The 11,650-nt window shown below is 49.9% G+C and overlaps 6 protein-coding genes across 6 annotated transcripts; 1 reads left to right on the plus strand and 5 right to left on the minus strand.

The window, feature by feature from the left end:
• Positions 1-635: 635 nt before the first annotated feature.
• On the minus strand, positions 636-3,148 carry M438DRAFT_343815 (Zip-domain-containing protein). The gene is made up of 8 exons (XM_029905072.1): positions 2,762-3,148; positions 2,558-2,713; positions 2,399-2,503; positions 2,053-2,349; positions 1,886-2,005; positions 1,604-1,835; positions 1,224-1,554; positions 636-1,176 (listed from the first exon to the last, which is right to left on the minus strand). The coding sequence occupies exons 1-8, from the start codon at positions 2,866-2,868 to the stop codon at positions 755-757; spliced, it is 1,770 nt and encodes a 589-aa protein (XP_029762539.1). The 5' UTR covers positions 2,869-3,148; the 3' UTR covers positions 636-754.
• On the minus strand, positions 3,025-3,778 carry M438DRAFT_174800 (uncharacterized protein). Its single transcript, XM_029899152.1, has one exon. It carries the CDS (start codon positions 3,581-3,583, stop codon positions 3,182-3,184), a length of 402 nt encoding a protein of 133 aa, XP_029762540.1. The 5' UTR covers positions 3,584-3,778; the 3' UTR covers positions 3,025-3,181.
• M438DRAFT_395619 (zincin) lies at positions 3,313-4,904 on the plus strand. The gene is made up of 3 exons (XM_029909226.1): positions 3,313-4,066; positions 4,132-4,637; positions 4,687-4,904. The coding sequence occupies exons 1-3, from the start codon at positions 3,670-3,672 to the stop codon at positions 4,726-4,728; spliced, it is 945 nt and encodes a 314-aa protein (XP_029762541.1). The 5' UTR covers positions 3,313-3,669; the 3' UTR covers positions 4,729-4,904.
• Positions 4,905-5,454: 550 nt separating this feature from the next.
• M438DRAFT_314789 (putative copper amine oxidase) lies at positions 5,455-7,783 on the minus strand. Its single transcript, XM_029902625.1, has 2 exons — positions 7,401-7,783; positions 5,455-7,352 (listed from the first exon to the last, which is right to left on the minus strand). The coding sequence occupies exons 1-2, from the start codon at positions 7,733-7,735 to the stop codon at positions 5,663-5,665; spliced, it is 2,025 nt and encodes a 674-aa protein (XP_029762542.1). The 5' UTR covers positions 7,736-7,783; the 3' UTR covers positions 5,455-5,662.
• A 705-nt stretch (positions 7,784-8,488) lies between these two features.
• On the minus strand, positions 8,489-8,927 carry M438DRAFT_257909 (Rhodanese-like protein; the record flags this gene model as incomplete). The annotated part of the gene is made up of 2 exons (XM_029899735.1): positions 8,489-8,760; positions 8,858-8,927. Coding segments are annotated over 2 exons (342 nt in total), but the record flags the coding sequence as incomplete, so codon positions are not given.
• Positions 8,928-9,343: 416 nt separating this feature from the next.
• Positions 9,344-11,381, minus strand: M438DRAFT_395622 (sterol C-22 desaturase). Its single transcript, XM_029909227.1, has 3 exons — positions 11,034-11,381; positions 9,581-10,980; positions 9,344-9,524 (listed from the first exon to the last, which is right to left on the minus strand). The coding sequence occupies exons 1-3, from the start codon at positions 11,194-11,196 to the stop codon at positions 9,489-9,491; spliced, it is 1,599 nt and encodes a 532-aa protein (XP_029762544.1). The 5' UTR covers positions 11,197-11,381; the 3' UTR covers positions 9,344-9,488.
• Between the last annotated feature and the right edge of the window lie 269 nt (positions 11,382-11,650).

Below are 11,650 nucleotides of genomic sequence, written 5' to 3' on the forward strand. Positions count from 1 at the left end.
TCGAAAGCTTGGGAATGGATTATCCACAGAGACCGCACCTGCACAGATTTCGGAGCTGTAGAGATCGAAGACTTCACATCGCTCATCTGGACCGCAAAATCTCTACGAGCCTGATTCATAACCGTGTTCTTTTTTTTGGGATTTAGTCGTCGTGTATGACATTGGATGGAGCTTCTGTATGCGACTAGATCGACGCGGTTTTGTCGCTTCCAGCCAGTCCAGTAGGCTTTTGCTCACTTCTTCAAGAGATACATCCCCATCTTCATCCATGACGAGGAGTGGTTGTCTTTGCGCAAAGGAGGTTGGGGGAAGTCCGGGAGCTGCTCGTTAAGTCATATCTTTGTGCGCTCAGAATATACTCAAAGTACCGTGACCGCCTGGAAGAATCACGTTCCATGATCGAGTGCCTGTATTGATGCCTGCTGAGGGGAATCCGCGCCTGATTCTGCTACGAGATTGCCTTCGCAGACTGGCTGACCGATATTGTTCTCCCTTGGCGAGGCAGCAACGACTGTCAACCTTGTCAAAAGGCAAGAGTATCTTGACAAACGCGCCTGCCTGTCAGAAAGCACCTGCCGAAACCACCGCGCACTCGAATCGGTTTTATTACACCAATTCACCTGATTTTACAATATCTGAGGTTGAAACGAGTGAAAATCATGCTTCGCTTTCTACACAACTTTTAACCGGTCTAGAGGAATTCATAGTCATTATCCATGGCGCATTTTCATTCTCAGCTCTTATTTCCACCACCCTACGCCCACTTGCCCAGCACACTCATCAACACCAATCCGGCCACCAGACTGATAGCAGCCGGAATGACCTGTCTCATTGGCGCCCTGCTCAACTCTCCATGCATCCAGTCATGCGCCAACATCTCGACCAATCCCACATAAATCAGGATGCCGGCACTTAATGCATCAAGAGTGCCAATAGCAATGATAGTGGAAGGGTCATTGCCGTTGAATTGATTGAGAACGCCAATACCGATGGCCATACCAATTGGTGTTACAAGAGCGAATGCAGTAGCCATGAGGAGTTTTTCCACCATGCGAATTTTGAGATCGCTAATTCTGCTGCCGAGAGCGAGTCCTTCGAACATTTGGTGGAATATTATGACGATGAAAAGGGTGATGAAGCCTGAGTCTCCGGCAACGACAAGAGTAAGACCAATCACTGTTTCCTGTCAGCCCTGAACCGCGATCGTGGTGTGAACAACTTACAGAGAGAGTGGAATATAATTCCGGCTTCCATGATATTGACCTTCAACTTCTGCAGGGCAGGCGATTGAGCATGAGCATCTCCAGAGTGGATGAGATGATGTCCAACAGGCTCCTCGTTGGTCGCCGCGCCTTTGGAATCATGGCTTTGGTCAGGTGTAGGCGAGGCAGGAGCTTCGTGCTTTGATACACGCCAAAGGAAGATTCTGGCTCCAACATACTCTGGGACGAACGAGATGACGATGCCTGCCATTACGATCGCAGCAGTCGTGGCTTCGTACTTTAAGCCGCCCAGACAATGATTCGCGAACATAAGTTCTGCGTGGGTGAATAGCTGCAGATTGTCAGTATCTGGTGCGTGATATTCCATGGTTTTGACTTACGTGAACAAGCGCAGTCGAGATAATGACACCGGTTCCAAATTGCTTGACAATGGACATGACTATACCACCACTCTTGAATCTTCCGAGCGACAAGAAGATAGGACCAAAGACACCAATGGAGGCTGTTGCAAGAATAGCGAATACCAGCCCGATGCGTAGAGGAATGTTGTAATCACGATCGACGGCTTCACAGGTTCCTTCAACGGTGTTTCCATTGCCATCAACGCAGTGTCTGTATAGAAGGTCAGTGTGATGATACACCGATGATGGGGACAAACTCACTCAACACCGGCGTGGAAATGGCAGCTGACTCCGTCGGCCGATACCTCGCCTGCTGCCTCTTCACCTTCAGCCGTTTGTGCTTGGGCAAGGACCTCACCACCGGCTGGAGACATGCAGAAACTGTTACTGTCAGATATGGACTGCTAAGATTCACAGATATGACTTACAGCTGTACTCCATGAGCATGACAACCAGTATATTGGGAAGGTAAGTCCTGTGTCGCTGTAGCAGGAATCTTCATCAGATATTCTGTAGCACTAGGGCCCATACAAAACTGTTGGGTCTCGTGCATATGACAATCGCTGAGCGCCGTCACCTTGACAGACTCTGCAGCGCCTGTAGCGGCGGCTGAAGTTACTGCTGGAGATGCCGTTGCACTTGCGTGTCCCTCATGAGCTGATTCATCGTGGGAAGCACCTTCGGCGACGACCTCGACCTCTTCGCCTTGCGGATCGAAGCAGAACCTGATATTGTTAATAATGACCTCTTAGTGTCGGGAATTGCTATACCCACAAGTCCGCTCCATGAGCATGGCATCCGGTATATTCTGAAGGAAGTTCCTCGGTAGCTGTGGCGGTTGTCAAAACTTCATACTCTGCGTCTCCAGCGAAGCAGAACCTGCAGATGGTTAACAAGAGGATCGAAGATATACGTTCCGCGTTCTGAACTCACTGTGTGTCGCCATGCATGTGGCAACCAGTGATAGCAGTAGGGGCCGCAGTCGCCTCTACTTGTGTGGTACTGGGGGCCACAGTAGTCGAGGGTGCTGCAGTTGCTTGACTGCTTAGAGTCGTCCATGGCACCGTTGTATCATCGCGCAAACAGTTCCTAGTATCTGGTCAGACAAACCCATGATGAGGAAGACGACATACTCACACAACGCCACTTTGTGTTGTGCAAGCAGTAAGCGAAAATGTCCTCAAAGACTGCGCTTGTACAACGGCGACTCCAACGGATGTCAGCAAAAATAGAGAAGCACGCATCTTGACGACGAGTATTTTGACGGATTGTTGACGGCTGAAGCAGTCCACACGATGCCCACGCTTCTTTATATCCAACCTCAACCTTCACACAGTACTTTCCGTACGGCTAAAATTCCTTCATGATCAAAGACAAAGCAGAGCTCCACTATACCCACGGAAACTTGGCGAGAAGGTGCGATGACCACTTCTTCTTGCCATCTTTGGGAGGGAACACCCTATACCAAGACCTTCAAAGCAACCCAAGAGCCTTGGTAGAAACGCCTCAGCATGTGTTGAGCCATGCTTTGACTGCATGCTCAGTGCAAATCCAGACTTACACTGCCTCACTGCGTTGAGAAACAAAGTGTTGCTTGGCTACCTTGATGGTCAATGCCAAGGTATGGGTTTTTACGACCTTTCGCATGCAGGTAGGACCCCACTCAGCATCGTTCCTTCCTGGTGTTTGCACACTTGGCGAACATGCATTCATGATTCTGAAAAGCCACAATGCAATGCTTTTGTCTTGGTATAGACATTTTGCCCTGCCCAACGTTCGGTGAAGGCCGAATTTTGGTACGGCTGAGGTATATAACGACCACTCGGGTGTTTCTGGGCATTTGGGATTTCGGGTAAACTCGCCCAATGCGGATGTAATGGTATGCAGAATCTTCGTCAGTGGATGGTCGTGGCTCAATGTCTTGAGAAGCAGAGTAGATATATAAAGAGACAACGACATGCAGGTTCGTTGGAAACCATCAAGCAAGCAAAGCAGTTCAACAGCCTCTTCCAACGCTTACAAAGCTTTCTTATATCATTATCATTATGCGCACTCAATTCCTTGTCGGTGCAGCTCTTGCTGTCACTGCTGCTGCTTCACCTGTCATCAAGAACAGAGAAGTCACCACTGTGACCGTCTCCGGTAGCACGGCAACCTCATATCCCCAGCCCGCCTCTGAGATTCAAGGCTTCCCTATCCACCAATCTTGCAATGGCACCGAAAAAAGACAGCTCGAAAAGGCACTCGGTGATACCATCAAGATCGCTCAACAAGCCACTCAGCATATCTACGCTCACGGCAATGACTCTGCCCTCTACACCAAGTACTTTGGCCAAGCACCTACTGCTGAAGTAATCGGCTGGTATGAGAAGCTCATCCACGGTGACCACGAACGTGTTCTCTTCCGCTGCGACGACATTGACAGAAACTGCCACCAAGAAGGTATGTCCCACCTCCCCCTCTTCCTTCCTTCCAATACTCTGAACAACCACTCACAAATCAAACAGGCTGGGGCGGCCACTGGCGCGGCGAAAACGCAACCGACGAAACAGTAATCTGCCCCCTCAGCTACTCCACCCGCCAACCCCTCGAAGCCCTCTGCTCAGGCGGCTACACCGTAGCTTCCGGAAAACTAAACCACTACTTCGCCGCCGACTTGATGCACAGACTTTTCCACACCACAAAGATTGGCGAAGGTGCTGCAGAGCATTATGCTGATTCATACACCGAGTGTCTGGAGTTGGCTGAAGAGAACCCTGCCGAAGCTGTAAGAAATACGCACACGTTGCAGTATTTTGCGCTGGACGTTTATGCTATGGATGTTGCGTTGCCTGGGGAGGGTTGTACTGGTACAGTTGGAGAAGAGGAGGGTGATTCACATGCTGCTGCGACTGCTTCTTCGGCTGCCTCTTCTGCCGTGTCTTCTGCTTCTGCTAGCACTACCGCCGCTGCCACCAGTACTTCGGCTCAAGCTGCTTCCCAAACCGCCTCGAAGACATCGAGCGCTGCTGCTGTAAGTACTTTTCCCTAGAGACCGCGATTCCTCGCTGACAAAGTTACAGGAATGCCACACCCACGCTGACGGTGTCGTGCACTGTGTCTAAGCACATTCAAATAGAACACTAAGCGAAAGAATGACATTCCTTTGGGGTGTAGGAGAAAGTGTACGGGCTTTCATGACTGACATATGAACTGGCTGTGTAATGATGATTTCAAGGAGGATACAAGTGGGATTTATGATATATACGCGAGAGAGGAATGAAGAAACATGATTTCAAAGATTCTTTTCATTCTCCTGGAGTTGTCAGACCTTTATGCATGATCGATGTGTGCATCTTTGAGTTTCCATGTGAACATGATCTCGACGAAGCCCCATTGCTTGCGAAGAAAATATAACTTTTTGAATGGGGATACCTGTTCCGAAAGCGATCAAAAGTGGCAACAAGGTTCTCTACTTGCTATCTTGAGACATGATGGCTTCCAAGTACTTAGACATGAATATTCCCCGTTCAAGTGGTCGAGATATTGTTGCAGGATGGTGTTGAGAGGCTGACCCTGTCACTAAATTCTAGCTGGCGATCGTCTTGCTGAGACGCACAACGCAGCTTATTTTGGAATGGATCTGGTCATGGAAAGTCGTGCTTTTCATCGCAGTGAGGGGTCTAACTTTCATTGACGTGGTCGTTCCTTCTTCTTCCCCGACCAGTGACTTCTCAAAACGCCAGGCCACTTTGTCAAGAGCTACTTTTTCTAAAAACGTAAAGTCTTTCGAGACGTTATAAAATCAGATGCGGCAACATATAAGGCAGAGATAAGAAGCAGAAGGTAAACTGGCAAAAACAAAGTTGCAAATTTGGTATCTAAAGTCGTTACAATGGAGACTCGCATCCAGGTCTAGAAGTCATTAATATCTTGAACATGTCGGGAGACTCACATCCCTATATCAAAAGTCATTACAGTCATCCGAGGGACCTACACCTCTCATTCCTTCCTCCACACATCTTCCCCAAACTCAAAGCTCTTTTCGAAGAAGGGCACTTAGAGCTTTCCCTGAGCAGGTTGACAACAACTCTTCGGCACCTCCACACTAGCCTTGTTGCTGCTCGGCGGCACATCGATACTGGGATTAGCGGTGAAGAAATCTGTAGGACGCAAATGCACTTGGTGGATTTCGCAAGGCATGACTGGCCAATCTTCAACGCGAGGGTTGTGGGTGAGACCGAATACACTCCATACAACCACATCAGTGTCTCTGGTGTTGTCGCCACGGGCAACGGCGTCTGCAACACCGTCGACTTCCTTGCGCGATTGCATGGTAAAGCGGCCACCGGCGAAGAGTTCGTCATCTTTGTATTTAGTAACCCAGACGTGGTGTTGAGCGAATTGAGCACGTTGAGCTTGTACGGAAGCTGGGTCTGCGAGGAGAAGCTGTGTAGCGGGAGGTACCAGCTTGTAGCCTACACTGTTGCCGGAGATGGGGTTTTTGATGTTCTCGTTGACGATCTTGAAGACGCGGTTGAGACGGGGTTCAGCATCTGCCCAGGTGGCTTTCTCGACAGGCGTTTTGCGGACTTCGTAGTAGTTTCCGCGAGGGTTGGTTTTGGGATTCATGGGTACAGCGTGGGATTCTTCTGTGATGACTGTATTGCTGTGGCCGTCGATTGCAGGATCAATGCGGAAAGCAAAGATATGTTGATGGTTTTGGGCGAGTACACCAGGGTTGACGACATTGCCGTAGTTGCTGGTCTTGCCGGGGTCGATGTTGACACAGCTGACGATACCGGTTGCTCTAGTCTCAATGTCGATGCCGCCAGATTGGTCAAACTTGTAGGCGAAGACGTATTCGTAGTTGGCCAGAGTGATGATGAATTGGACGACCAAAACACGGCTGCGAGTTACGACTGCGCGCCCAGTGCGCCAGTTGGTGTGCTTCCAGCCGATACCCTCGTCTTGCTCGTGCAGGCAGATGACGTTGGGGTGGACTTTACCCTTACCATCATCGTCGACAATGACAGCGTCGAAGTACTTAATAACACCAAGACAGTCACATCCGAGAGAAAGATTGTTGGCGCAATTTCCGGCGCCACCATCACCAAAGTCAAAGGCTTGCTTTCTTTGGAAGGGAGGACGAGCATCTGCGTAGGGGACAGTCATCTCGCTGACGGAAAGTCTGTAGGCGACACTTCTTCCATCGTAGTGAACATCGTGGATAACGGCACCCTCACGAGGGTTGAAAGAGACACGGAAACGCCACTTCTGCCATTCAACCAGAGACTCATCGCTGACCTTGAATGAGGGACCATCCGGTTGGAGAACATTCAGAGTCTTGAGATCCTGTCTAACGCCTTGAGGCAGAAGCTCAGGAACGTATTCGGCGGTAGTGCAGTGCTCAAGAATCTTTTCGCCATGAGTCTTTGCTGTCAAAGCGTCGTTCTTTCCTCCGGTGGCAAGTTTGTCAATGCGGCAAATTTCCTTCTTGTGGATGTCGAGGACAGGGATCAAAGGTAGGGGGAAAGCGTAGAAGTTTGAATCGGCATTGTTGTTGCGTGTGTCCTGTGCAAAGATGAGGCCTTGGAAGTAGCGACGGCTCTCATCCTCCTCATCAAGACCACCGTATGGCCAAGGCTCAACGACGATCTCGTAGTAGTCAGGGATGTTTAGCTCAGCAATTGCTTGCTTGAACTTGGGGTCAGCCTTGCAGACACTGACAAGAACCTCAAATTCTTTCCTGCTAGGGGTTAGTGATTATGAGGAAGACGGTGCTTGTACAACTTACAAGGTCAAAGCAGCCTGGTGTTCCTTGCCGATAACTTCATGCTTGGTCCTCTTCTTCGAACCAATGTCTACCACAGATTCTTGGTAGGAAGGAATTCTGTCCGAACCAATGACATCGTACTGGCATTTAGCGAGACGAGCAGGTCGGGGAGATGTAGGAGACAAGCGACCAGAGTGCTCAAGCTGAAGGTACTTGACAAGCTCTGCCTTAGTAGGCTCTTGGAGGAAGATCTCTCTAAAGTCAATGACTTCCTTGTCGTGGTGAGCGAGAACAATCTCTCTTGCGAGGTTGGTCTCCTCGATGGAGAGGATGGAAAGAGGATGAGAGGGAGCCATGACTGGCAAAGAGGAGAAGGCGAGGATGGTATGAGCAGAGGAGTAATCGTGTCACCAAGGACAGACACCTCTACTTATATTTACTGGAGCTATGAGAGGCGGTACTGTTGTCAAAATGCGCTATACCCAATTAAGCATGTACAGCCGGGAGAACGATAAGATAAGTCGCATAGAGATGCCCAATCTGGGGTGGACCGCTAATGGGAGGGCCATCACACGGCAAGAGAAGGGCACGACGGGTGGCCGCGGGCTCCTTCGCCATACATTGTCTAATGTTTTGACTGTGTTGCGCTCCAAGAAAGGTGGTCCAGTCTGCAGATACGATATGTTATCAACCTCTCTGCGATCAAGTGGCCTTATGCGGTCGGTTTCCGCGCGTCTTGCTTATCGAACAATAAGCTTTCTCTATTATTTCTCCCGAACAGGCAAGGCCCAGAATTGGTACTCGAGACTCGCACTTATCTGTCTCTACAGTATGTGTACTGCATGTAGAGAAAAAAGTGAGAGGCATGCGACACGCTTCACAGGCCGAGTGCGAGCACGTCGGTAGCGGAAGCACTTCACTATGTGCTAAACTTTGTCACGCGTATAGCTGTAGAAATGCACAATTCAAGCATCGTTGGAGATAGCCTCTCATGACGAGGCAGTCATCACGATGATATGCTGCTATACCACGACTCGCTGCAAGACTTATCTCTATGCATGGATGTTTATCCCGCCTCTTCACGTCTTCGACATTTAGTCCCTCTCACTCCTCCCACCCTTCTTACTCCACTCCAACCAACTCCCCCTATACTCACCCACGTTCTTATAGCCAACCTGCCTTGCCAGCTCAGCCGCCGCACTACTCCTAACACCAGCTTTACAATAAAACACAAGCTCTTGATCTGCGGTGGGCTTTTCGAAACCAAATTTATCTTCAAATTCGTGGGCGGGCATGAAAAGGGCGTCTGGAGCGGAACCGACGGGGATGTTGATGGCGGTGGGGATGTAGCCGGCTTCGAATTCGGTGGGTTCGCGGACGTCTGTGGTAGGGAGTTAGGTCTGAGCTAGATGATAAAGAGGAAAAGAGATGGGTCCGAGAGATTGGCAGGAGACAGCTAGAAAGAGTGGACAACGTACCAATCAAGACGCGGTCGGTAGATGGTTGTTCGGTCAATTGCTTGATAGAATCGAAATCCCAGACTTTGTTGTTGAGTTTGCCTTCAGTCGAGTGGAAGCGGTGCTGTACGTGACATGTCGTCGCCGGTCGCTGGATGGTGGTTCGAAGCTTCGTTGATGTATTCAAGAGACTCGAAGCCTGGAATCTGGCAGGTCGCGCCGATGCGATAACTGCTCTGGTAGTAAAAGTAGAGATCCTTTTTACCGACATGTTGGATGTACTTGTGTTTTGTGCGACAGCAAGTAGATACCCGTGAACGAAGTTGAAGTTGGATTTCGATTGGAGGTTGCATCATCGCCGAACTGTCGGTCTTGTTCTCCGCAAACCGAGGTCCCTGATCAGCATTATTTCCACTCTACAAATCAGAGTACGGATCACAAGCAAAGTAGATTGTCACACAGCGTACAAGATTACAGGTATCACATTCTTGTATGAACGACATGTCATAAGAGATAAAGTTGAAGAGCATTAAAATAAAATTAGTCTATCATTTGTAGGGGTTGGGGAATATTCCTGTACTTCTAAAACATCACACAGCACTTTTTCTTTCTGCGTGTAATCTCTGAGGCGGAGCACATGATATCCATTCCTCTAATCCCTTTTGCTGAATGTAAGAAGACAGTCATCCTGCGAGTTATGTTAGTGAATACTTTCGTGGTATAAGGATCATCAAGAATACACACCTGGGGGAAAATCGTGGCGAAAATCTTAATCTCCTCTGACAAGGGCGTAACTTCGTGCTTCCAGTCCATCTCAACACATGCCTTGCCAATCATGGCCATCAGATTGAGTGTGGCATATGTCTGTCCGAGACAGTAGTGGGGTCCTGTGCCGAACACAAGCCAGTTCTTGGGGTGCTTCTCAGCATCACCAGTGATCCATCTCTCAGGGTCAAAGGTCTCAGGTTCGGGGTATGCTACAGGGTCGTGAAGGGCAGGGTATGTTGTAGGGATGATCATAGAGCCCTTCTTTGCGGTGTAGGTCTCGGTGACGGGGAAGTCCTTCTTGACGAGGTAAGGAACCATCAGGACGGGGGGACGGTAACGGAGCTGCTCCTTGACAACTGCTCTGGTGTAAGGCATTGACTCGAGCATGTCCATTGTCAAACGAGCGTTCTTGTCGCCCTTGCGGACGCGCATGTTCTCCTCGCGCAGCTTCTCCATAACATCGGGACGGTCAGCAACGATCTGGAAGAGCCAAGTGGCGGCACTGCTGGTGGCATCCTGAGAAGCGAAAAGGAAGGTGAAAAGAGTCTGGGCGATTTCGTAGTCGGTGAATGTACGGATAAGCATGGCAGGCTTCTCGGAATCGTCCATCTTGACGCCACTGGCAAGCTTGGTGCGGTAGGCTTCGGAATCAATCATCTGCTTGACCCATGCATCGAGAATGCTGTGCATCTCGCCACCAGCGTTCATGCGGACCTTGGCCTTTGCAGCACACTTGGCGAACTCATCGAGAACCATGTCAGCGGCCTTCTTGCCGTACCAGGTCTTGGTGAAGGGAATGATGATCGGGAAGTTGACAAGCTCGAGAGCAGCGGTAATCATGTAGTAGTCGTCGGCGATCTTCTTGATGGCCTCGTCGCTGATGTAGTGACCAACAAAGGTTCTGCAAGAGACGGCGCAAAGCAATTCTCTGAACTCAGACATGAAAGCAACAGGCTTGTTGCCGGCATCTTTGGTAACTTTGAGGAAGCGAGCGAAGTATGCGTCGTAAACCTCCTCTTGGCCGGGCAAGTAAAGCTCGAGAGCCTGGCGGGTGAAAAGGCCGTTGAGACCTTTGCGGTAGTCGACGTGAGCCTTGCCATCGAGGAAGACCCAGTTGGTAGGACGGAGGAGTTTGTAGGCGATGTCAACGACGCAGGGCTTGACGTAGGTGGGAGAGTTGAAGACCTTGCGGGCCATGTCGCGTGTCGAGGCGATAACGACGAACTTGTGGAAGACGGAAACACAGCTCAGGGGACCACTCTGCCATTTTGCGTTGTACTTTTCGAACTTTGGGTTCACCGATTCGAGGAAAGGTCCAATGAAGGGAATCTTGAACATGGGGCCCACGATTGAGCCCTTGTGGTAGAGATATGACACTGCGATTGGGTCAGTCTGAGAATCTCATGATTTCGCGATCGCGTGGACTCACCCTGATCGTAGAGAACAGCGCCAATGAGTAGAGTAAAGACAACAGTCCATGCATTCACACCGGCGAGAAGACGCTGTACAAATCCCTCAGGCGCAATCGCATTGATTTTTGCGAAAGCCGCATCCGCGACGGGCGAGGCATAACTCGCGTTCATGACAGACATTGTAAAGTGTCCGTCGCCGTATCCCAATCCAGAGACGAGATAAGGGAGAAAAGAGAACAAAAAGGGTATAAAGGAAGAAGGAAAGACGGATCCTCTTCAACGAAAGAACGGCGATTGAAAAGAAGGAATGAAAGACACGCCTCCCGCAATGCAAATCTAGAGGATTACAATGGCGAAAGTCACGATAGGATGGCGACCCAAGACCACGCCGCGTTAAATTGTACGCATCAACAAAAAGTCGAACGATATTCGCCAAGGCCGTTGAGCCCCTCGGATCCATCGTTTCCGATTTGCCAGTGATAATCTCCGGCGTCCTTAGCCGCCGTAAATCGTATTTACCCCTTGGTCATGACTTTTTGGTCGCATCTGCCGGCGCACTGAGGGCAAAGTGTTTTACAGGAGATTGGTGGTGGATATATCTATGACCTGACATGGCCAGACCATGGACTCGTCA

The sequence above is a fragment of the Aureobasidium pullulans genome (genome assembly GCF_000721785.1).
Source record: "Aureobasidium pullulans EXF-150 unplaced genomic scaffold scaffold_5, whole genome shotgun sequence".
Classification (NCBI taxonomy): Eukaryota; Fungi; Ascomycota; class Dothideomycetes; order Dothideales; family Saccotheciaceae; genus Aureobasidium; species Aureobasidium pullulans.